The 25,082-nt window shown below is 39.1% G+C and overlaps 1 protein-coding gene across 1 annotated transcript in view; it reads left to right on the top strand.

Moving 5' to 3' along the window:
- RAB3C (RAB3C, member RAS oncogene family) overlaps positions 1-25,082 on the top strand; it is a 113,084-nt gene that overhangs the window by 83,975 nt on the left and 4,027 nt on the right. Inside the window, exon 4 of the mRNA XM_054283539.1 lies at positions 15,956-16,080. Within this exon, the coding sequence (XP_054139514.1) occupies positions 15,956-16,080 (125 nt within the window). The remainder of the gene's footprint in view (positions 1-15,955; positions 16,081-25,082) is intronic.

Below are 25,082 nucleotides of genomic sequence, written 5' to 3'. Positions count from 1 at the left end.
TGTGCGTCAGTACACGAAATTGCCCATCTTCCTCCTGCATCTATTTCTGGCTCTGGTTACCTCTCTTGCTCCTATTTGTCCCAAAGAACAAGACAGCTACAAACCAATAGTATATTGTATTCCCATGTGCTTTGCTCTAAACTGCAGTCTGGCTTAGTCCTTGGCCTTTTCTTCAGTGTTTGCAGCTCTCTTTATTATTTTCAAGTCTGGTGTAGAATGTGACATACCATTATGTTAATCACTAACATTAGTACAACAAAAAAAAATTCTGACTAAAAGAGTCTGAGTGAAGCATGAGCACAAGCATACAGAAAAAAACCACAGGATGCCAGTGAAACAGTAAGAATTAGTGTAATAAATTCAGTCCTAGCTGCCAATTGGCTATTCACTGAAGAGGGACATGACTACACAGGTTATTTATCATCAGAGATTTAAAGGAGGATAATGTAATGCTTTTTTTACGAAAGATAGATTGGGAGAATGTGTAGATGTTACTATTAGAATAATGAAACATGTTACCAGTCTAGGCTTCTGGCTCACATCAGAGGTGAGGTTTGGTGGTGTCTTTACACATAAGAAATGTGAGGCGGTTTGTACAGGAATGTTCCAACCAGTAGCAGTTACCTGGGGTTTCAGAGAAAGAACAAAATCTTTCTTCCATATATTTTCTTTGGGCCTAAAGATTGAGCCATATCCTATCAAAATCATTTCAAGGTCAAATATGTGCATGTTTGATGTCCAAATATCACATGCTATGCTGAAGGCCTTCAGGAAGCTGTAATAATGAGAAGCTTTCAATTCTCATGGCTTGTGGGCAAGATTAAATGGAGGATTAAATTGATCTATTCTAATTGATAGTCCAAAGATAGATTCATAAATCCACATTCTGACACTTGAAGAACCAAGCTAGTTTAGCAGAACTCAACACCCAAATTCACAGCTCAGGATAGCATGACTCTAAATTCTAGGTGTCCTGTCTCTGAAAATGTCATCAACTTTGTAGTATTGCAGCACAGTATACATTGCAACCAACCCCTGTTCAGACACTACAGTTACTGTCTGTCAGTGATTTATATAGTAATACTTCAGATTACAAACCAAAATTCTTCTCTTCCTCTTGTCCTACTCTGAGAATGAAGAGTTATGATGTTTCTGCTTTTTCTTTGACCTCTCTGATCAAAGGTATTAGGCCTCCTGCTTCTCACAATGAGGCCTAGGGACTACCTGTGCCACCTTACTCCCTGCCATGAATTTGTAGGAAGCAGTGAGACCCTGTTACATATGGAATTAGAGCCCAGATGTCCTCCTGATGCTTGCAGACTGACATTTAACAGGGCAAGCAACACTGACTGTTTTAGCATTAATCTTTTAGCTAAAGATCCACACACAAGGAATGAGTGTGCAGCATACCTGAGATATAATTTGGGAGAAAAGCTTTTTGCACCATCTTTCAGAATCAAGATAGAGGGCATTGTCCTCAGTTTCCTTTTACGCTGTTGTAATGGACAGTCTCTCTTCTCTTAGCCTTTTAGCCTTTATACCTACATTAGAATGTATTATACATTCTTTTTAGAACCCTGAACAAAGGTGAGGGATAGAGGCCTGTAGGGATCAATTGTGCATTACCTATTGTTTCTCTGCATGAGGCTTTTATAACATAAGTCATTTATATGATTGCTAGGTATGCTTAAAGTGGTTGGCTAGAAAGCTTTGAACTTCAGTGAAGTAAAAGAAGCAAGCTGTTCATTTAATCAGCACATTTAATTCATCCTGCTTTGCATGCTGTGCCACACTGTCTTCTTTCCATATAAGGATTCTGTGGTATCTTCCTGCAGCACCCCTGCCTCTCTTCTGCAAGCAGCCAAAGATGGCTTTGTGCATATTGCTTATATATATGCTATAGGCCCAACTCCTTTTTGGTATACAATGTAGCAGCTACCTCCTTCTTGTATATCTCTTCTTTTCAGGTGAGTTGTTTATATTCAAGGTTGCTTCCTTTCTTTTTTTTTTTTTTCCTTCACACTGACTGAGAGCATGTTCTTAATTTATCTTGATTTTAAATATTTATCTTTGCACTGTGTAACTAAGTGGGAAGAGAATCAGCAAACTGAGTTCTGGTTATATTAAGAATTTATATAATTTTTAAGTGTCTTCTACCTTTAGATATTTCATTTTGTTTATTACTGTTAATTCATCACATTTCTCTTTAAGCAGCCATTGTTTAGAGTGCAATGAGGATTTTCTAATGCTATGCAAAAATTTTAGAAAAACCTTCAAGGAGTAACTGAGGAGAGGGGAAAAATATTTCCTGTTTAGCAATCATATTATATTAAGAAAAAATAGAGCATATTTGTTCCAAGATTAAGGCTATCTATTTTTTCTCTCAGCCTCACTCACTCACACATGATACATAAATATATAACCTGTAATTTTCAAAAAAATCAATAGGATCTTTTGTGCCACTTCCAGTTGTCTTTATTTTTTTTTAATGTGATTTACCTTCATATTCAAAATTGTTTAAGTGCAGTGAGGTGCTTCAGAGCCTTCAGAGATTATCTACCACAAATGTTAGAAAAGGTACTTGATTGTTACTTAGCATCTCTTCATGCCCTTTTTAACTGAATGGTTTTCAGATAACCCATAATTTGCTTCAGTCACATCCTCTCTTCCATTCTAAGTTCTTCCCCTTCCAGATATCCAGAAAAAAAAGTTAAAATTTGTTTATGGAATGATTGATCTATTCAGTGCTACGGTGACAAATGGGAAAGGAGGATACAGATTTAAGCCTTGCTGTTCAAATTATCTTCTCTTTTTCCAAGTGGAGGACTGAAGCTATCAGTGCTCACCTAGAGAGGCCAGGGGGCTGCCATGAGGAGCACTAGATCCATGAGACCCACTTTGTTACTCTGAATGTACTCTGCATGTCTCCCAGGGGCTCTGTGCCTCTCAAGAAAAGAGAGTAGTTCGGTTGCACTCTGCTTCCCCTCCCAAACCTCCCACATGTGTGCTTCAGGTTGGCCTTGGATTGCATCAATTCATTTATATGGGCTGCCTGTCTGAGAGAGGTAGTCATCATTTGTGTCTTTGAAGACAAGCCTTGATAAGAATTTACACCCTGCTTGAAATTTATTCTCTTTTTTGATTTTGGGGGTTTTTTTGGTGTTAAAAGAGCACCATTGATCTCTTCCCCCCTTGATGTGTCCCACTGGCAATTCCCCAGTCTGTAAATCCTGAATCTGTTGTACAAAAGCCTACTCACCAAAGGCATCTTGTGCCTGTGTGCAGAGCCATCAGCTAAGCCCTTGTTATAGAGAACAATCTGGAGGTGACCTTAGCAGCCTTAGTTAAATCTTGAAATCTACCCTCACACCGCAGTAAAATTTGGCAGAGCCAAACTGAAGGAACTGACCGCTTCAACTTCTGTCAGTGTCTGTGATCAGTGACCTCCATGCTTACAGGGTTAAATGAGCTCAGATCAGCACATACTGCTATGAAGACAGTGAGGGCTAGCTGAAGTTTCTGAGGTGTAAATGTTTTATACGCAGTGGTTTCTTACTCTAATCCCAGCAGATGCTGTGTATACATACAAGGACATGTATAAATGAAGCCAGGTTTGCTGTAACCTCCCATTCATCTGCGAACAACAAAGACCTCACTTCCAAATGTTGCTATGCAGATTTTAGCTTCATTGAAATACAGGAATTTTTCTAGATTACATCAGCCAAAGGCACTCTTTGTTGTGGGACCTGGTGGTTAATACCATCAGGCTTTTCAGATTTTATGCTCTTCCTTTTCAATCTTTCTTAGCTCTGCTGGTCAGTGTAGGAAAACACAGGGTTATTCGCCCAGACACACTCACTGTGATTAAGGCACAGTTTTGGGCAAAGGGATCAAGTGATGAAAGGAGGCAGGATGGCAGGAGGTTGCCTTCCAAAAACCCTTCCACAGTTCTGCCATGTACACAGAGGTGTACTCAGCTGACCTCAGAGTCTGCCACAAGCCAAGCCCAGCATTTTTCCTTCTTCCTCTGCTCTCTACCTTATAAACACCTGGTGACCACCTCATTCATTCACAATTACTTGTTTCAAATTGCAGACGTTAATTTCTGGCCATACATAGGAAATGTTTTATTCTTTTGATCTTTCAGTATGTTACTTCACTCTGCTCCACAATACAGAGCAATTCTACTGATGAATTTTTGATTTTCTGATGCTTGTCCTGATAATCTTTCCATACAAAGATTACTATCTACCCAAACACCTGTTTAATGAACATGGTTGTGTCCTCTGAGAGGGGTACTTACCCACTGAAGTCAGTGACAAACTCCTAATAAAACAACATTAAACTGTTTTTTGGGGTTTTTTTGTTTGTTTGTGGTTTTTTCTTTTGTTGTTTTTGTTTGTTTGTTTGTTTTTACCAGAAGGAAATTGTAACATTTGAAATATGTTAGTGAACATGGTTCAAACAGTATGCTTTAAAGACCTCAGAGGCAAAGTGAGATAAACTTTAATTTTTGAAAGTTCAACATGAGCCCTAGGAGAGAGGGCTGTAGTTTATTGAAATGCCACTGTGTTCAGTTTTCAGTAGTGTTAAAAAGTTTTACATCCAATCTCTATGTTTTACTAGAATGTTGTATTTATGCCTGCATGTGTTGCTGTTAACTTCTGCAATACTCAGGCTTTTGAGGTCAGGGAAAACCACTATATTTTGGTTTCCAGAACTGTGACAGAGAAGAAAATCCAAATATATACTAGCTATGGCTTGAGAGGCAAAGATATATATATATATATGTACCCATATGAATCTATATACCCAGTCTTTTGATTTGTGAATAATGTAGCAGCACTACTGACATTCTGAATGAATACACAATCCTTTTGTTTCCCCTTTAAAAAAAATCTTTCTTTTTAATTGTAGAAATAAAATCTGAAGTCTAATGCCTCCCTCCATCTTCTGTGAGTCAGCAGGAATAAACCTGCAGTTTACTTGCTTGCGGTGTGAGTCAGCAAGACAATCCTGCCACCCTGTGCCAGGCAGGATGTAGACAGGGAAATGGTATTTACTGTTGTCTTTGGCTACTGTCAGCTCTCACAGAATGAATTTTACTCAGCAATACCCCAAAAGCAAAATGTGGTCAGAAAAAATTAAAATTAAAATTTAAAATTTACTCTCATGAGCTCAAAGGAAAAAAAAACCAACTACCAACCTCTCCAAAACCCCCAGTACAATTGCATAACTCCTACTCAACTAGTTAACCAGTTAGCATCAGTTAACCAGGATATAAAGATAGTTGCTGTTTTGCCAATCTAGTTCCAGGTATCTGTGACAAAAGTCAGAAGCTCACATGTTCAACTGAAAACTAGGCCACATTTCAAAATTTCGGATCTCAATCTCTTGTGTTTGCAAGTGTATAGCCACACAGGGAAATTGCTTCCAAAGAGGTATGATTGCAAGGACACAGTGGGAGAATCAAAATTTAATGCCTCAGTACAGTTCTGGATGTTTCCATTGCTCTGCTTCCAGAGAATAACAGGATAACCAACCTTAAAGACAAAATACTATTAGGATTTATATCAAGTTTGTGTAAAAGTATAGTAACAGAAGAAACATTCCTTGATGTTTTAATAAAACAATGCTGTCTCTCTTACTAAGAAGAGCTAAAATAATTCACATAATTGTCCTGGTACTTGCAGGCTTCATGAATCCTTAACAAGGATAGGTCATGATAATGTACCACAAGTGGCCTCAATAACCTGGTAAGATTTTTCAGTGATTACATTTAGGTATGATTTGTTTCAATTCCATCTCTAATACTCAAACACAGGCCTTTCAGGACTCAATTTATGTGCATATAAGACTGAAAGAGTTAATGCAAAATACCAAATGAGAAATATAACCCAAAATTATCTAGGACTACAGGAAATAAAAGAAGCAATAGCACAGTTCATTTAAACTTGAAAAAAAATGAATTCTGAAACAATAGAGGAAATTAAGTCCAAAGGAGTGAATTTGACAAGTGAGAGAAACTTGGAAGTCATTCCTCATGAAATAGGTAGAAAGGGATTAAGCGCGACAAATGTGCAATACATTTCATAATGAAATTTGACAGTAAAATGTCAGGGTTAACTCAGAGTTCTTGAGAGTTGATTAAGCAGAAGTTCCTTAAAATAGGGATGTCCTGTTGGCAGGTATTTGCCATATATATTGTAAATATAAATCTGAATTTGCTATTTAAAAGAAAAGATGAAAAAATAAATAATCCTGAGTGGTCCAGGCTATAAAACTCTCAATATTGGTACACAACAAAAGAACTTGACCACGCCTTTAAGAACTTCACTACTTCCAAAATGCCACTGTTGGGTAGGTGCTCTTTGTGGCTGGAGATGAGATGCTAGTCAGTAATCCCAGGTGCAAGAGCCTCTTTGGCAGGCAGTGCAGTCCTGGCTTAGACAACTGTCCTAGGTGTGGTGAAGAGGAAAGTATTAGATATGAGAGTCTAGGACCAAAAGAACTTGTTCAGCATCAGTATTGCTTGCTTAGCTATATTTTTTTATACTATTAAAAGCCCATCATTGTAAGAAAGAAAAAAGGAAATGAGGACACATGTGTTTCTGTCTGTATCTGTTTCCTTATATAGATATTCTTATATATAAGAATACAAAATAGCAAGCAAAAAATTTTTAAGTGACAGCAAATTGCTCATTTACTTAAAAGTGCAATATACTCAAGCAGATGCTGTAGTTGTTTTAGTAAATTTTTTCATAACTCCCTTGTTTTATAGCTCTGTTTTTCAAATACCAGAGTTAGGATCAGCTGGATTGATTAAGGTCATTACTTGGAATTCCAGTGACAGTCTGGGCAATCAACGTAAATTGGTTATAAACAGAGTCATTTATGTGGAAGCATCTGGAACATGAAAACAAGGGGATAATCAAAGGATGTGCAAGTGCAGTCTGTATTTTGCCTTTTATTGTTTCCATGAATATTATTTTCCTATAAAGACTTTTTTCCATCTCTTTTCAAACCCTTTTTTTTTTGGATTGTTTTCGCTGTGCATGTGTGGTAGCAGCTTTGAAGGATGATAATTTAATGGTGGGTTTCTCAGTGGGGAGAAAATTAAAATGTACAGCCTTTTGTCTGTGTGGCGAGTTGTTAAATCACTTCCCACAATATGACACAGCTTGTGGCATTATACATGACATAAAAACTCTTCATTAACATGTGTCCTACTGTGAAAAATGTGGTATATTAGTTGGCCTGCCCATAAGTAAACCTTGTTGCAAGAGAGGATTTTGTACTCCTGTGAATAAGAATTAAATATTGAGATGTACTTTATATTGTTTTATCTTTACAAAAAATACAAGGAAGTTGCTTGGAAGATCTCTTTGCCCTTAGTGTCTAACACACTATTTTTATCATTATTCACTGTTTTTTTTAAATATCCATTCTAATTTTCTAAGCAAAAAGCCTGGGAAACCAGTATATACTACACACCAGAAAAGGAAGAAAAGAGATTGACTGACAAGGAATTTACTCTCTTTTATGAATTCAGCATACCTTCAGCCAAAGCCCACCTTGCCTTGGATTAGGTCATGAACTCCTCCACAAATTCTCTGTTATCTATCTCTGTGACAAAAGAGTCTGCCATGTGTGCAATGCCAGGTGTACTGTATGTGGTTACTCTGCTTAGGGCTGAGGTGTGCTGGCTCTGTAGGTACAGAAAAACACCTCACCTGGAGAGCTTCTTCTCTAAAGAGAGGGCCATCAGAACTCAAGCACAGGAGGTACTGGGGAGGAGGGATAGAGAGCACAGTACTAACTTAGAGAACAGTCATTTTTTATTTTTATTAATGCAATAATTTCATACTGGGCTCTTGCTACACTGGTATTGGAAAGCGGTTTCAAGGTGTATTTGACAGCTGTCAAGAAAGCAGTTTGCAAAGATTGTACCAAAGATGCAAAAACTGAGGACATCTACAATCTGATTAACACAAATTGAGCATGCCCTGTAGGCTTCTGGCCCTTCATTGTAACTCCAACTAAAGTTTGGAATAGTTATATTTTAGGTAAAGTATGTAAAAATTAAGGTTTAAACTTGATGTCTTTTGCCAACAATATATTAATTTGACATCATAGACCATTATCCAAGGGATTTGAATTTTAATGTCAGAAAAGAATTTTCAGACAATAACAGACACTTGGTATTCTTATTTGAAACAACACTGTACAGAAAAGGCACCAAAGCTAATACATGGACTCTTTTAAAAAATATTTGTATATTACATGAAAGGTAAAATGTAACTCAAATGTAACTCAGAGTTCTCAGCAGAGAACTCTGGATGGGAAGACACTTCCATAGGCAGAGTAGGAATAGCTAGAGATGGTTGACTAGGAAGACAATTCTGATTGATGAACATCTATAATGCCTTACCTCTCATCCTAATTACCACTTAGAATTGTGTCATTATTAATGCTATGTCAGTTGTTATTGCATTCTACTAAATGCGGACTCAGAGTGGACATCACTGGGTAAGCATATACTTCCTCATTACAACTATGGTAATGGTATATCACCAAGAATAAATAATAATAAATGTCATAAACACACAAAGAACATCAACTCTTACATCTTAAATGTTATCCCTGCTTTCCATCTTCTTTTATTTGTTTGTAAGTAACTAAACTTTTTGTAAAATTTCATATTTCCTTGCATAAGGTTATAAAAATGCACATATTAGAGATCAACCCAGTTTTATGTCCAAAAGAACTGGATTAATTTTGAATATCTTTAGAGCCTGTCAAAACTGAAATGTAACTAACTCCAGGTTTTCTAAAATGAAGTTATGGCCTCGGAAACTTGTAGTGAAGGATTTTTTCATTAAAGTAGATCCAATACTTACCAGAGCAACAAAAACCTGTGGTGCTCTGGGTAATGTGCATTTTGACTAGCTTTCTGGCTGATAATGAACCAGAAATTTGTTAGTGTCACACCTGTCATGCTGCTTCCGCATCATCAGTCTATCTTCCTCCAAGGAAAGGTTAAATGTGTAGCCTTTCTTTGCATGGTGTGCACTCTTTGGCTCTGCACAAGGAAGATAAAGCCTGCCAGAAGAAGTGGTGAATAATTGGCATTGTTCTGGTTCCTTCAATATCGGTGGTTTTTTCACTATCAATAGTCATTTTTCTTCATTTGCCCTTCAATCCAGACAGCAAACACAGTATTGTATAAACAACTGACACATGAGATACAGTCCGTCTTGAGCAATATTCATATATCCTGCTCTGTTGCAATCATGGAGGGGTTGATGTATCTCATGATTTAATCATGGTGCAGCAACAAATTAACAGCTCAAGCTGGCGCCCTTGAGGAGGGATGCCTAATAAAGATGCACTGGGCTTTTACACCCTCAGAGTCTAAGCTCTCAAAATCTGGGGTAATCAGCTCCTGCTGTGTCTAAATGTCCAGTCACCTGGCTGACACCACAGGTTCCTGGGCCTTTGGTTGTGCAATGAGTAGCTCAGGTTTACTTTTCCTTGAGATCCTGCCACCCAGAGTACAATCTGCAGCTTGAACTGCCCTGCTTACCAAGTTATCCACACTGAGCATATCCTTAGCACATCCACTTCTCACCAGATCCTTTTCCTCTTGCTATGTTGTGATATTAAGGGTGGAGCAAGTTTATTTTTCTCATTTTTGTCCCCCTTTCATTGCACTTCTCCATACATTTTCTGGGCTCTGGGATGTTTTTTCCTATTCTCTCTCATATGTTAATAAGCACTTGCAGTCAGTGGGTGTCAGTGGCACAACAACACCACAAATTCACTGACCACAGTGAACTGACCACAAATTCAATATATCATTAATTCTGGAGAGAAGTGAAGGTGCTACAATGTCCACTAGGTTCTAAATCCTCCTTGAGAATGATTGAGGTGCTATTTCTTCATTCTGGTCACATGTTCATCTACATCAGCTCTTTATTTTTATAATTATTTCATTTATCCATTGCTTCCCATGTTTTTGAATAATGGCTTCAATAATTATTAAGGGGTTCATAAATGGAAGAGATAAAACTATTTGTATTAGCCACAATCCTGAAAGTTTTATGGCCTGCAGGTAGAGCACACCAGAAAGATGAAACAAGTAGAAAAATTTCAAAAGTTGCAAATATCCAGATTTTCCTTGTCAGTAGAGGAGTAAAGATCCTGAGCAGTTTCTTAAAGATAGTTCTATTTCTGTGTCAGTTCAATTAAAATCTGGCAAATGTTAGCATATTCTTTTTATTATTACTGAAATTATTACTAAGTAATTCTAGTATATTCCTGCTATGTCAATAACTGTGGCCACAAAAGTCTAGTCTTCAAGTACACCAGGACATTTGCCTTGTTTTTTGCTAAGATTGCTTAGTACTCTCTTCAAAATTCCAGTTTGAGAGCTGAGTTGGGGTTTTGGTTGGTGGTTTATCTATTTTGAGTTACTTGTCTCCCACTAATACTAACTAGATTGTTTACTGGAGAACAGATGAAAAGCCTGAGGCCACCTCTCTCCCTGCCCAGCCTGCAGCAAGGTCTAAGCACCCAGTGCAGAGCAGCTGGTACAGAGCCAGATTCCAAATGGCCATCAAGACTGAGCATTGCAGTCTTTTAATGTGCCATAGAGAATAATCCTACATATGCCTCATTTTCATCATATCCAAAAGATAAGCTTGAGAGAGTGAGGGATACGTAAACTCCAAGATGCTGGGGCATCCTTTAGGCACATAACCTATCAGTATTGCTGGGAACAATAAGAGTTTAGGTGACATAGAGGGCATGGGAAAAAGAATGAAGCATATGGTGTACACTGAAGTGTAAAAACACTTGGCTGTATGAAGGAGACCTCAGACTCACTCTATGGAAAAGCTGGCTTGAATGGGAAGTGTGTCAGTGTCTTCACAGACAAGGAGAGTGGGAAAGGATTTGTGGCATTATTCCATCATCTGAAAAGATGTCAATGACAGAGCTTCCCCTTACCATCCCTGTCTGCATTAGGGGTTTGAGAGGGCAGTGGTGTGTCTTCCCATTTCAAGGAAGGAGACTGGGGGAAGAGGGAAAGAGATCCTTCCTTGCTTCAATTACAGAAGGAAAACAATGTCTCCTGACAAAGCTGGAGAGCAACCCTTCCTGCTCAGAGAGGCATGGACACTTGGCACACTCTTTAGAAAATAAAGGCAGGAAGTTCACCTGGGGACGCTGAACACTTTTAGAAACACCTCCAAACTCATAGTTGCTTCTCTGATACTGCCTCTTACCAAATAAATAAACTGAGAAAGAAGAGATAACCTGGGCTCCACCTGAGATCCCACCACTACACTGTGACCTCTAATAATTCAGCTAAAGGACTTTGCAGTGACCATGCTGTAGATAAAGACAGGAGAATTATTTTAAAGACTAATCGGTGCACTCAACAGTAACTTTAAAAAAAAAAAAGTTTGATAGAGGTTTTTTTAATGTGGTTTTGGTTTGCTAGAAGTTTTTTGCGTAGGTTTGGTGTTTTCTTATTTCTTTTTCCTGGCAAGATGATGCACCCCAGTTCATTGAGTATTCCTTTCATAAATCAAAACATCAGAAGTACAGCATGTTTCCTGAACTTGTTGGAATAAACATTATACGTAGCCCCCTCTGGAGCATTTTGGTTAGGGTGTTTGTCTTGCTGTTTGTGCATGTGAATTACTACATAATTAATCTAGAAGTCTGTAAAATTGACCTCTCTATGGTAGGCAAGCATCCTTGGAGGACTTGGTCCAAAGTATGGTGAATAGATTGAGGCTATCTGAAAGTTCATATTCCTGGTATATTTACTCCATGGACATGTCTACTGAATATATTTGCTTGCCTTCCACATAGTCTGTGGGTGAAGACATCACAGGTTATATGAATATTTGTCCTGGACACTGGTGAGTTAGTAAAAAGGCATGATCTGAAGAGACATTCAGAGTAAACTCAAGATATATTGTCAGTGGGTGCAACCTGAAATATATTGAGTAGTGAGGTTGAAGATCTATTCCCAGCAGGCCATGTGCACATAACTCACAAACATACAGCACATTTATATGCATATATACGTGACCACGTGCAAACACATTGCAGACAAAACCACCTAGGACCTCCCAGAGTGCTCCCACAAACACCAAGAGCATCATCATCCTCACACTCCTCCCCTCCAAAACAGTGCAGCATCAAGGTCCATTCATGAGAATGTGTATCTGTGCAGGCATACACATTGTGGCTCCCTCCATCATCTGGGCTCATAACCTCAATCTGCCCAGTAGCTGCCCCTGGATCCCAATCTCCTCAATTTCTGGCACCTGGACATAAGCCTCCAGTATTGACTTGCAGTGATGGGTTTCATGCTGGGATTTACTTGGAACAACCCTGAAAGGGACCTGGATGTGGTGTCCCAGTATTTTTCTGAGTCTTAATTTGGTAATCACACTCCTGCTGCACCAGGATAGTGTAGATAGGCTTTGGATAATCTGATGTTTCCTGCAATGGGCCTGAGAGCACCCAGGACCAGGAAATTATTTGGGCTCTCTCTCCTGCCACAATCTCTCTGTGCTTCTTTTGGATGCATAGATAAGCTTTTATCACCTAATCCAATGTGGACAGTCTGGTTTCCACAGCAGTGACATCAGAGCAGCTCCCCCATATTGCTCTGTGCTATCTACCTTGTTTTCCAGCATCTCGGCTGCCTCAGCCAGCTGGGGCTGCATGTTCCTGAAGCCGACTCTGTCACACTGCACAGCATTCCTTGCAAGCTGACCAACAGCACACACAGGCCCCTTGCCATTGCTGCCTGGGAAGTTATTTGAAGATCTCTCTGTTTTAAGATAAGCCAAAAGCATTACTTTTGTTTGCATTCAGCTCTTTTTTGACAAGGGGCTGGTAGAATTGCAGTACAGTGAGCACAAGCATGGTGTTGATCATGGAAAGCAATGGATCATTGATTGCACTCCTCCATTAATCTGCCCCTCTGGAGTCTATTCATTATAAAAATCCAAGCATGATGCAGATTGCCTGCCTACCATAAAACTAGAAAGGGAAGCATATACAGGGTAAATTACTATTGACATACACTAGGTCATGAAAGTGAACAAGAAAAGTCTTTTTCAGCTTACTGCAAACACCATCTTTGCCTTTTCATGTCTTCAATCTTCCTCAAGCTGAAGTTCTTTACAAGGACAACAGTTTGTGTTTGGACTAATCAGAAGCCTTGGTCATTTGTTCCTTGTATGCAAGGAACAGCAAAATCTCTTTTTTTTTTTTTCAAGTGACCTATGTGTTGGCTTTGGTGGAGAGTTGTGGGAATCAAAACCTACAGAGGCCAATAGTGGAACTATATATATAAAAGAAAACATAACAGTGATAAGCCTATTATATCCTTTGAATCAAGCATCTGCTGATGTGGTGTTGGGTGTGAATACATTTGACTAATTTTCAGTCAGTTATATTTCTGCTCTACCGAGTCGTTTGCAAAATATAAGCCTTCGGATTTGCTTGCAGGGACAAGATCTCTTCTTGTTACTTAAAAAAAATAACTAGAAGATGAGACAAAAGCAAGACAGATTAAAAAATGTCTATTAATAAAATAAGTTGCTTAAGTAATGAGAAGAATTTAAATGTACAGATTTGTAGTTGTAGAACAAATAATCTGGCTGCAGTAAAATGAAGGGACCTTACATTCTTAATGAAAGAAACTAATGTAAAGCTCTGGAGGCAAAGTCTGCAAAACATGGCTGAATGAATGCTCTTTACAGTTGTGCGATGATATTTCTTCAGGCTGTATTTCTTCATCAGTTTATTCTATTTCAACTTTACAGATTATGTAAGTAATTCCTTAATAAGTAAAGCTTAATATCTTTACTCTATATTTTGCTTTCATAATGTATTTGATTTCCTGCTGACATAAAGGGAACAAATTGGCTCCCAACTAATAATTGTTCAGAGCTAAGCTCTTTTAGGGTCCTTAATGGACTAACATACTCTGACATTTGAGGTATTAGTATTTGCAAAGTTGCTGTGGTGACAAATGTAGTTCGGGTTAAAAATCACAATAATAATTCTACTTTGCTTAACCACTCAGCATGATTCCAAAAGGACATTTCTGCCAAAATGAATGCATGTTTTCATTTTTTCCTGAGAAATGGTATCTTTAGTAAAATATAAGTGTATGGGGAAGTTTGACTTCTTTTTGGTCACAGTACCCTACACCTACTCAAATTACTATTAAAACATTTAAAATAGCACAGTGAAGAAAAGATTGAAGAAAAGATCAGGTCAGGCCCAAGGGAACAATCTGTAGAACAAAAAGTCTGGGACTTGCCTCAACTTCTTTTCGGTTGTTGTGATAAAGTAAAACATTCCTAAAAGCAGTGATTCTTCCCTTTAAATTTCTCTGCCTGTCACTGCAAACCCATCAGACATGGCCTAGAGGGTCTTTTTTCACTCATGCAGGGAACCTGTAGGCAATGGCATTGGACCCAGGGTCACAGTGATAGCTCTAGCAGCTTTTGCCCATGGCCATCCCTCTGGTTTTGCAATAAGCAAAGCCAAATGGGGAGATGTGATCCATTTTGTGTCTTTCACTAGAATCAGTTGTCAGACTAGATTAGAAAAGATCATGATCTTTTTTATTAATGTAAGACTTTGCAGGCCGGGGCCTCAATAAGTAGAGATGATGGCTGTGTTATGAGAAGGTGTCACTAGTAAACGTACCAATGCAGACCAGCTTCCAAAATATTTAGGTGACAGATTTTTGAAGCTATTTCATCTTTTGTCAAAGAGACTTTGAGAAAAAAAGTCCATCATATGCCACAGGATCCCTTTCCAGGGTGTTCTCTCATAACCATGTAGTTATAGAAGTTAGTTTCTATTCTATTTTTTCCTAAGCACCCTGTATTGTCCAAGGAGGGAGGGAGGGAGGGAGGAAATGGTGTGGGACAGGCTGGCAGAAAGAGGTGTGCTCTCTGTCTTTTTCTCTCTCCATTGATCATTGATCCCACCAAAAACCTCAAGCCTAGAGCCAGACTTAGTCACAAGTTCAAGACAAAGCCTAAGTGCTTGGAGGAAGTTTCCTGCATCCTGTGTCACCATCAAGGGCACATACTGCTCCCAGTCAGAAGGTGGTAACCAGCAGCATCACTCTTGGCTGAGCCAGGAGCTTTCCTTCTACAGAGCAGACCTGGGTACCAGCAGAATGGTGGCAGGCAGAAACTGACAGGCACCACGAGTATGGTTCCAAGTCACCCATTATTGCTCCTGCTCAAAGAAACCACTGTAAGCTGTTTCACCACCAGCACTCATGGTCCCTATGGCGTTTTAAGGCCTCAGACACTTCCATTCAGCTGCAGTCATGGCTAAGGCTTGTACAATTTAAACAGAAGGTAAGTCAGAGGTCAAACTCAGCCCCTGCCCATGGCTTAATGCACAATGGAAGTGTTGCTGACCTTCTGGTAGATAAAAGACTTGCAGAGAAATGTGATGGAGAGGAAGACAGACTAGCTCAGAAATTTTTGAAGTTTTCCTGCTAAATTTACATCCTGATCTCAAAAGTAAAAGATAAGAAATTAATACATTGTTGATTTTCTTTCAGAGCTCTGTTTTTAGATTGCAAGGTTTGTATTAAAATGTGAAAATGGGAAAAAATATAATCTCTTCTTTCTAAAAGTAAAGGAAGAATGTTGAGGGCAGGAGAAAATATTATTTTCAGCAAGCAAAAGTAAACCCTGTGTTGATACTATCTTTGTAACAGTAAAACCTGACAGATAATCTTTAGTTTATTTGAAATCTGTAATTAAACAGAGTCATGTTACCCTGGCTGTCAAAATCAGTATTGTCTCTTATGTCTTTTTGCAGCTCTTCCTGAAATTAAGGGGAATTTGCTTTGCTTTGACTCCTTTCTCTCCCTTTCTCTTTTAAGGTCAACTCAAATCAAAACGTACTCTTGGGATAATGCCCAGGTTATTTTGGTTGGCAACAAATGTGACATGGAGGATGAACGGGTAATCTTCACTGAGAGGGGAAAACATTTAGCAGAGCAACTTGGTAAGAAATGACACAACAAAAGCTTTGTGGTTGTTTGTGAGAATGCAAAAATTAATTTAATTTATAGCTTACAGAACTTGCAAATACATATTCATGACACATTCATTGTAAAGGAATAGTCACACACTCCTTCCCTTTTATTTCTATAGCCTTTTTGACATGGAGCAAGAAGACAAGTAAATCAGAAAAACCCAAGCAAGGGTGTTTTTTTCCTGTCCCCTCAAAAAAAAAAAAAAAAAAAAGAAAAAAAAAGAGAAGAAAGGAGATATTGCAGAAAAAGCTTACTAGACCTTTTTGCAACTTGAGTAGATTTGGGTTATGATTAGCAATACCGATAATCCAGAACAGAAATATGCTGCTGTCCCACTGCTAACACTTCATCCACCGATCTACTGTACATTCACAGAACTGTAGATATGAACTTGTTTCATAAGGTCTCCTTCTGGGAAGCAAATTCTGTACATACAGAAAATTGCCAAGCTGTGAGCACCTTTGTTGTTTCTGTTTCTACACAACAGTGTTATCCTTTCATACCACGAAATGTTTTTGGAGTGACACTGGTCAAACTTTAGTGGCAAATCTCCAGAGCATCATTGTAATACTAATACCTAGGCTCTTTTTCCCTTCAAATTTCCTGATCTCTGGAGAGTAAGCTCAGCAGGTGTGTAAATCAAACGCTGGAATTGTTAAAGGTCAATTTATGTACAGGGAATCATAAATTATGGGCATGGATTTGTTATTGTTTTTAAAACTCTGTGTAGTAAAAGCTCAGTCTGGTCAAAATATGTGTAACCAAGATCTCCTTGTCACTATTCCTCTATAGGTAGGTAGATGAAAGAATGTTTTAATAAGGGATCTAATCTCATGCTGGTGGTTCTTAAGTCATGTATGTTCATAGGTCAATGATCTTATGTTTAAAAAAATATTGTTTTCCACTTGCAGAATTACTTTTCCTGGTAAACAATTTTATCAGGGTAACATGCCTTCCTATTGAATCTGTCTTAATAAGTGCTGCATATGTGTAAAAGAACTTGAATGAATATGTTAACGATTACTGTAAGTTAGTCTTTGAAAGATGGCAGGAAATATTTAACAGAAGGTTATATCCAGAAAACTTACCAATATTTGTAAAGAATTGAGTTCTCAAACTGATTGCAACCAAACCATTAACAGAGGATATTTATCTTTGCAGAAATACCTGTCGTATTTTTATATATATTTTTCTGTATATGTTCTTCCCATTTCTAATGTTTACTCATTGCACTAGGAGATAGGAATATATATTCATTGGACAAAGAGATCCCAAAAATCTAACTGTATACTTTTACCATGAATTTTGACAAGGTGCTGAAACATTTAGCAACAACCATTAATTTTCACTATAGAGTTTGAAATTTTTTTAAAGTCACAAAAAAAATCTGAATTTCTATGCCTTGAACCATATTCCTTCAAAAAAAGAAAAATAACGCAATGAATTGACAAGGCATCCCCAAAGTCCTAAATTTATCAAGACAAGAAGGAACTTTGCATGTTTTACAGTCAGGAATCCTCAGATTTAATAACCAATGCTTGAAAAGAAGAAAAAAGGGTAATGAGATAGATAACAAAACTCATGTTTCAGGCTTTAAAGCAAATTCTAACTCCTGGGATTTAAAATTCAATCTTTATGGAAGAAGATTATCCTCTATTTCCATATTTATCTACTCAGGGGGTTTCTTTTCTCAGATATATATCCTGTGGCTATCTCAAGGGTAGATTAATTGTATTAGATAACTTGTGTCTCTGATCCAGTCATTTACTGTACTCAGACTGCACACACAAATGTTTACATGTTTCCTGTACAGCTACAATAATTTCTTAAATCTGCCCTGAGAGTGGTTGAGGTGATGTCAGGAGCAGCAGAAGACTTTTCCTTAACTGCAGTAAGTGCCCTGGCCTTGCAGGCTGGTTTGGAGGGCACCCATTGTGTTACACACATGGGACTGTCTTTTGTTTCTCTGGCAGCAAATTGATAACATCTCTTACAGACAAGTTTTAAAGATAACCATATAGATTTTTCTGTCCAGGCAGACATTTTAAAACTGAGAGCCCTTTGAACACAGTGTTGATCACAGACGCAAGCCAATAAGATTCATGAGTGCTGCACAAAAACTAGGCTGTGACACCTTCTGTTCTCAAGTGTGGTTTTATTTTCAGCCCTTCTTTATTTGAGGGCCCTAAGAAAATGAACACATGCACCTTCTGGGGTGACTATTCAGAAGGTCAAAAAGAGCACTGGGAGTTTAACCCTCTGGGGAACATGGTGTTCTGTTGAGAACAGTGTTATTGGAAAAGGGAGACTCCTTTTGGCTCCTGACATCTCTGAAAAGTGTGGCCTTAAAGTTCAATAACAAGGTGTAATCATTCATTGCTTTAAATCACTTTGCTGGCTTTTTTCTCAAGTGTAACCCAAACAAGGAGTTTAAATGAACCAACATAAATCTCATTACTGTTGGAGGAGGTCTGCTGAATGAGACAACTGCCCTGTGGTACGTCTGCATACCTTTTTCATGGCACTACTCAAAGTTCACAAAAGAATGAAGGAATAGTTAGGAACCCAGATCTGACCTTGAAGAAAAATTACAGAATCTTTATGAGGACAGAATCTGTCATATTTGCTTTGAAGATATTTTTTGAATTTATTGTTAATAACATGACACTGGCAGTACCACTATGGATCATAGCTACAAGCAGTGTTGTAGGTATTTTGTAAAAGATGTGAACTGGAAAACATGCAGTGATACTTTCTCTGACCATAGAAAATTATATTTGTGGTTGTCATAAACCAAATGCAATGCATTTATATTCAATAGGCCTTTTGTAATTTTTTCCTGTGATTTGTACAATGATGTCTTTGAAGCCATATAGAGTCCTACCACCCACAATATCCTTTAAATATGCACAGTTTATCTGTTATCTACTGCTCCTTTGAACTGGCCCCCTGACACTTTAATTTTATTTTTCTTCACTCTTATATTCTTACAAAGAGTATACAATTGTTTGCTATTACCTGCTCTGTACCTCTGTGGGTTTCAGAGAGCTCTGTCATATTCCCTTTTTCTCCATAAGGTAATTCCCAGAATATTTAATTGTTCCAGGCATAAAGACACAAAGACATACATTAGTCATTCCTTATCATCCCATTCAGTACTTTTTTAAAGTGGTTTTTTTCAGAAATCAGTTCATGGTTGTTTAACACAATAGCATCATTAACAGGTTAAGGTTAGAATGAAATGAAAATAGATGAGAGCAAATAAAGTCACATAACTTTTCCTCATATAGGTATTATTCCAAGAATGTGTAGAAATGTGACAAACTAGCCAATAGAGAGAAATAATTAATACAAGGTTATTATTGATTTCGTAATGACAGCAAATGCATTTAAAGAAGTTTATTCACTAATCACTAGCAAAAAAGGGTATGGAATGTAATTCTTATTATATTTTCTGTCTTCAGGAATATTTGCTCTGAGCAGTACATGGATTGGCTATGGAGGGAATAGAAATATAGTCAGCATTTACATGCTTTAAAGCATTTTAGTAAAACAAGAGTTGGAACTTCCTGTGAGCAAAATGCATGCACTCTTGCCAGCTGAATTGCTCACACAGTTTTCTAAGATATTGCTCTCATGCCTTTCAGCAAAACTCATACATTCATACAAGTTTGGTGTCAAATGTCAGACAAACATTTGACAAAATGTCAGAAGAGAAATAAAAGGAGTCACAGGTGGCTTGATGTCTTCTTGTTTCTTCTATCCAGTCTGTATGATATAGTGATATTGTAATCTACATTCCAGCTAAGAACTAGCAAGGAGAGGTGTACACAGGCCTTTGAATAGAGTCTGAATAACTAGACAGGGAAATGGATAGCTGCATATGCAGTTCAACATAAAGTTTTTCCATTTATTTGGGGCATTCTACTGTGCCTGTTAACTAGATACATCAACTTTTATGTGTTCTTTGGTTTCTCAGGTTCTTCTTATGTTTTGCCATCCAGGATCAACCATGGCTGGGGGCATTCATCATATCTAAGTATGCCCTAGGTTGCACTTGCCTGTTTTCTAAATTTATCCTGGCATCCTATTTCTCCTAGAGGCCAACATCCAATGTCAGCAAACAAAATGAAATGTGCTCACCCTTTCTGGGTGAACTCTCACATTCTCTTCTGCAAGGGGCAGTAGAAACCAGGCCTCACACCGTATTCAGGGAACCTGCAAAGGCCTCTGAATATTATGTGTGTCATGGTCAGCAGTGCCTGTGACTTCAGTGCACCTCCACAGCTTGTCACTCAGAGAGATTGTAATTTTTACATACCTTATCTCCATATTTTCTCTTCTCATTTGGGTGACATCCTCCTTCAAGTCTTTCCTTTTCCTTTTCCTTTTCCTTTTCCTTTTCCTTTTCTTTTCCTTTTCCTCCTTTTCCTTTTCCTTTTCCTTTTCCTTTTCCTCCTTTCCCTTTCCCTTTCCCTTTCCCTTTCCCTTTCCCTTTCCCTTTCCCTGTCCAGGTTCAGGGCAAATTTGGTAGAGAATCTGCAAAGGAGGGCCCCTCCAGAAAGCAAAACCCACATGGCCCCTCCCCCCAACCGGTTTGGGAAGAATTCCTCGGAGAGAGGTGGAAAGAACCTGTTTATTTCAGGCACAGCACCCCCCGCACACAAAATGAACAATACCCGATGACACCGCTCTGAGAAAGGTGGCAAAATCAGAAAGTCTCTTTCGGGGGTGGTTGCTCTGCTCTCAGTCCCTCCGGCACTGGGGCAGCTGCTGCAGCCGAACTCTCGGTGTTCCCGCGTCCCAGTCCCGAGCAGGTTCGAGATGGTCACAGGAACAGGAGAGGAGAAACAGTCCAGGAAGGGATGTGGACTGTTTAGCTAAACTAGCTAATAAGCAGAAGTAAAAGCGAGAGCAGAGAGAGAGCAAGCAAAGCAGAAAAAGCCAAAAGCCAAAAGCAAAAAGCAAAAGCAGACTTATGTACTGCCCGTCTCTGTGTCCCTGAAAGGCGAAACCCAAACAAAACTTTCACTCCTCAGAGACAGTCTTAAAGGCACAGAATCTATGAATGGGGATACAAGCATCATAACGTCACCCCAGGACATTCCCTTTCCCTTTCCCTTTCCCCTTCCCTTTCCCCTTCCCTTTCCCCTTCCCTTTCCCTTTCCCTTTCCCTTTCCCTTTCCCCTTCCCTTTCCCCTTCCCTTTCCCCTTCCCTTTCCCTTTCCCTTTCCCTTTCCCTTTCCCTTTCCCTTTCCCTTTCCCTTTCCCTTTCCTTTCCTTTCCTTTCCTTTCCTTTCCTTTCCTTTCCTTTCCTTTCCTTTCCTTTCCTTTCCTTTCCTTTCCTTTCCTTTCCTTTCCTTTCCTTTCTTTTCCTTTCCTTTCCTTTCTCCTTTTTTTTCTTCCTCTTCTTCTTCCTCTTCTTTATCTTTTCTTTATTTTTCTCGTTTTTCTACTTCATTGTTTTTTCTCTCTTTCTTTCTCTTGATTCCCAGTGCTTTCACAATAATTTCCACCAAAAACAAGAACAAATTCTTACTTCAAACAGAATCACCCTTCCATGACTATTTAGTTTTAATTTTGTTCTTGGCTCATGTATTTGGGTAGTTAATGGTTTTGCCAGGGAGAAAACAGACAGGATTGAGCTGTGAATACATATCTTTAAATTAAACCATTTAGCATGCCAGTAAGCCTGAAAGTGGGGCATTTGTCAGTGTTGGTGTCAGGTCCTACAGAGGGTGCAGTTGTGGTGGTCTGACCCAGCCTGCAGGAGCAGACCTGCTGCTGGGATGGAACAGGAACAGGAGCGGGAATGGTGTCTGAATCCTTCCAGGGCTAGGGCACAAGGCAGCAGCTCCCCAGCATCAGGACTGGGGTGCACCTTCACTGGCCAGGAGTGGAGCCCTGGGGAGTAGCACGTGCATTAGGCATCTGTGGGCATGCTGTGTGTACGAGGCAGCTGTGAGTTTAGGCACTGAACTGAAGAGACATTTTTAGTGCTGTAATTTTGGCATGTAAATGAGGAAACAAGTGAGAGCTGACACCTCAGCACACACAGTTTGCAAGAACAGCGAGTTCTGTTTTGCCTCTGTGGCTGACTGGAGGTTGTGGTGCACAAGGCAGGGTCACCCACAGCTTAGAGAGCACAGACATATGGCTGCGTCTAAATTTGCATTAAAAATGAAAATAATTGGGTTGTGCTGCAATATGCTGGCTCAAACTTCCATCCTGCACTGTTTTTTAGCTTTTTTTTAATGGGCAAATATTAGTTCCAGGGAAAAGAGACAGACTGGCAGCACTGACAAATACCAGTCTTCTGTTTAGCTACAACACAGACAGGGTATTGGCAGAGCAATTACAGGCTCCTGTCCCCAGGATGTTCTTTTACTGAGAGGAAAGCCAACCTACCATTGCTTTCAGATACTGGGAGCTGCATTACAGCAAAGTTATTTAATAACAATGAGGAGCAAGGGTTTGCTCAACCCATGTCTCCTGTAAACACACACACAAAAAAATCTTTGCTAGAAATCTACTTAAGTGCCCAAATGCACTCATTTAAAAGGTATCTGAAAATGACAATCAAAATCAATACAACTGGAATTTATATGAAACCTTCTGTTCTGAAAGACTGGAAAAGGAGATGTTAGCTAGAGCATGGCGAGTAACAGCCCCTTGGGTCTCCCCATTCTGCCGTAGGTGACAGTCCCCCTTTAGCTTTGTTTTTGTTAATAAATTCAGCCATCCTAAAGACTGGATAAATAGCTTAGCATTTCTGATAATAATGTTTATCTTCCTTTTAATTCTCTATTTGGAATGGTGATAGAGCACTGCTCTTCACTGCGATAATATTAGCAGAGTCCTGTTCTGAGGCTTGATGTTTTTAAAATAATTTTCTGATCATAGCCCAGCACTTGGGCTTGTTAGGATAGCAGAGATCCCATCCTATTGATCTAGAGAGCAAAGCACAACAAACCAGAACTGCTGCCATAACCGGAGAGTTGCTGATGTAGGAGATACTTTAAAGAACAGCAGTTGTCTCCAGCTACTTTCAGCCCAGTTCCCTGGGAGAGATGACCTTTCAGTCATGCCATGTGTGTCCTTTCTCTCTTTGACTAAAAGATATTGACAGTTCTGAGGAAGTGGACATCTGAGCAGAGAAGAAAGGTCTTGCAGTTGCCTTTACTGACAGCCTGTAATGTGAATGCAAAACTTATTAGATACTATTCATAGCAGGCAGGAAGGTAAGTGCCTGCCAGTGCCTGCTCAGAGCTACCCACAGGATGCAATTTTAAGAAGATAAGTCCTTATTAACACCTCTCTTTTATATACAATGATATTGTTAAATTATTAATTCCCATGACTTCCTGGAGATTGCCTTTTACACCCAGCTCTTACAAAGGGAGCAGCTTCCTGTATCCATTTCTTGCTCTGATGCTGCAGTCTCCTGCTACTCCTTACAATTCTGGATTGAACCACACACTGACAAAAGCAGCACTAAGGGTCACAGCTCAAGCTTGTCTTCATGAAAATTTAGAAGGATAGTTAGTGAAGGAACATACCCTTGTGGACATCTGTAAAAGGTAACATATGGGCTGATAAATTAAATTGTCTTTATTGTAGAAAAACACTCTGAAACCAAAATGCCACCTGATCAACTTGTGAAACATCAGCATAGATCTTGTCTGTATTGTCTGTGGAAATGTTCTTAGTTTGCTGTCTAGCCTGTGCTCTTGATGTCATGTTTTCTCAGGAAGATGAGAGAGTGCAGAATGTTCTTCTCTTTGCATATGACTGTGCTTTCTGGGTGCTTTTCTTTCCTGTGTTTTGAAAGCAGACATAAGCAAGTGTTAATGAGCAGTTATGAAGGAGCCTCTACAGAGCTAGCACACATGTGAGGCAGAGAGGGTACAAATACAGTGCATCTGGCTGTGTGTATGATTCAGGAAAGCCATCTAAATGCTGTGTGTGTTCATTGTAGATCACCAGGAAAACAACAGAACCGTGCCAGTGCCCTGTCTAGCTCTGCTGCTGTAGTGCTCTGTAGGAGCTGCCAAGAGCTTGCCAGCCTTCTTTGAGTCAGTAGTAGGGAAAGAGGGAATCAGCAAAGGAAAACAGAATTAAACACAAAATAAGCATTTAAAATATCATGTTCCATGTTCTATACACTTTGTACATATGTTCGGGCAACACTTTGGTGTATTGGATTTTCTGAGTTTCAGCTCTGTTCTCCGTGACCTACCCACTTACCTCTTGGGCTTGTCATGTCTTTATGATAATCTCCTCTGCCTGGCCTCATCCCCATCAGCAGTACAGATCATCACACATGGTGGGAACATGGTGTTCTTTGAGCTCTGCTTCCCTGGGCAGCACCAGATAGCTGCCTCACTTCACACTTATACCCCCATGGAAAATATTTTATCTCAATTAATAATGAGCAGTGAAAAACAAACTTGAAAAAAGTACTAGAAGTCATAGAACTTAGGCTGTCATACACAGGGATTTATGAAGCTTAGGGTGTTTAAGAGCCATTATTAAAGTAATTGCAAGATGAGTCAGTAGAGAAGGAGGTGCCATGGGGAAAAAAAGATCTGCAAAATATTCCATAAGAAAATGAAAACAAACAGAATTCTAGCCTTGATTCCAAGAACACCCTGCTAGGAAAAATTCTGTATAGCTCCTTGGAACTGTTCCACAGGCAAGGTTTTGGTTAAACAAACCAGCCAAAAGAACCAACCTGATTTGTTGGGGGACCTTGCACAAGGTAATACTCCCATGAGAAATTGAATCCCTTGCCAAGGACAATCAGTGGCTGTTTTGAGTGCCTACAGGAGCCTCTCTTGCAAGGGTCTTTGTAATGGCATCTTTGGCTGCATCAGAGAGATTCTGAACTCCTGTTCTGCTGAATTTTTGCAATCCTGCTGGTCCTACTTGCTCAGTACATACCACAATGCTTTGACAGTGATTACCCGAA

The sequence above is a fragment of the Melozone crissalis genome, unplaced genomic scaffold, assembly GCF_028551555.1.
Source record: "Melozone crissalis strain CALT ecotype California unplaced genomic scaffold, PUWL_Pcris_2 ptg000005l_1, whole genome shotgun sequence".
Lineage (NCBI taxonomy): Eukaryota > Metazoa > Chordata > Aves > Passeriformes > Passerellidae > Melozone > Melozone crissalis.
Note: the sequence above shows the minus strand (reverse complement) of the source record. Positions and strands in the feature narration are given on the sequence as shown.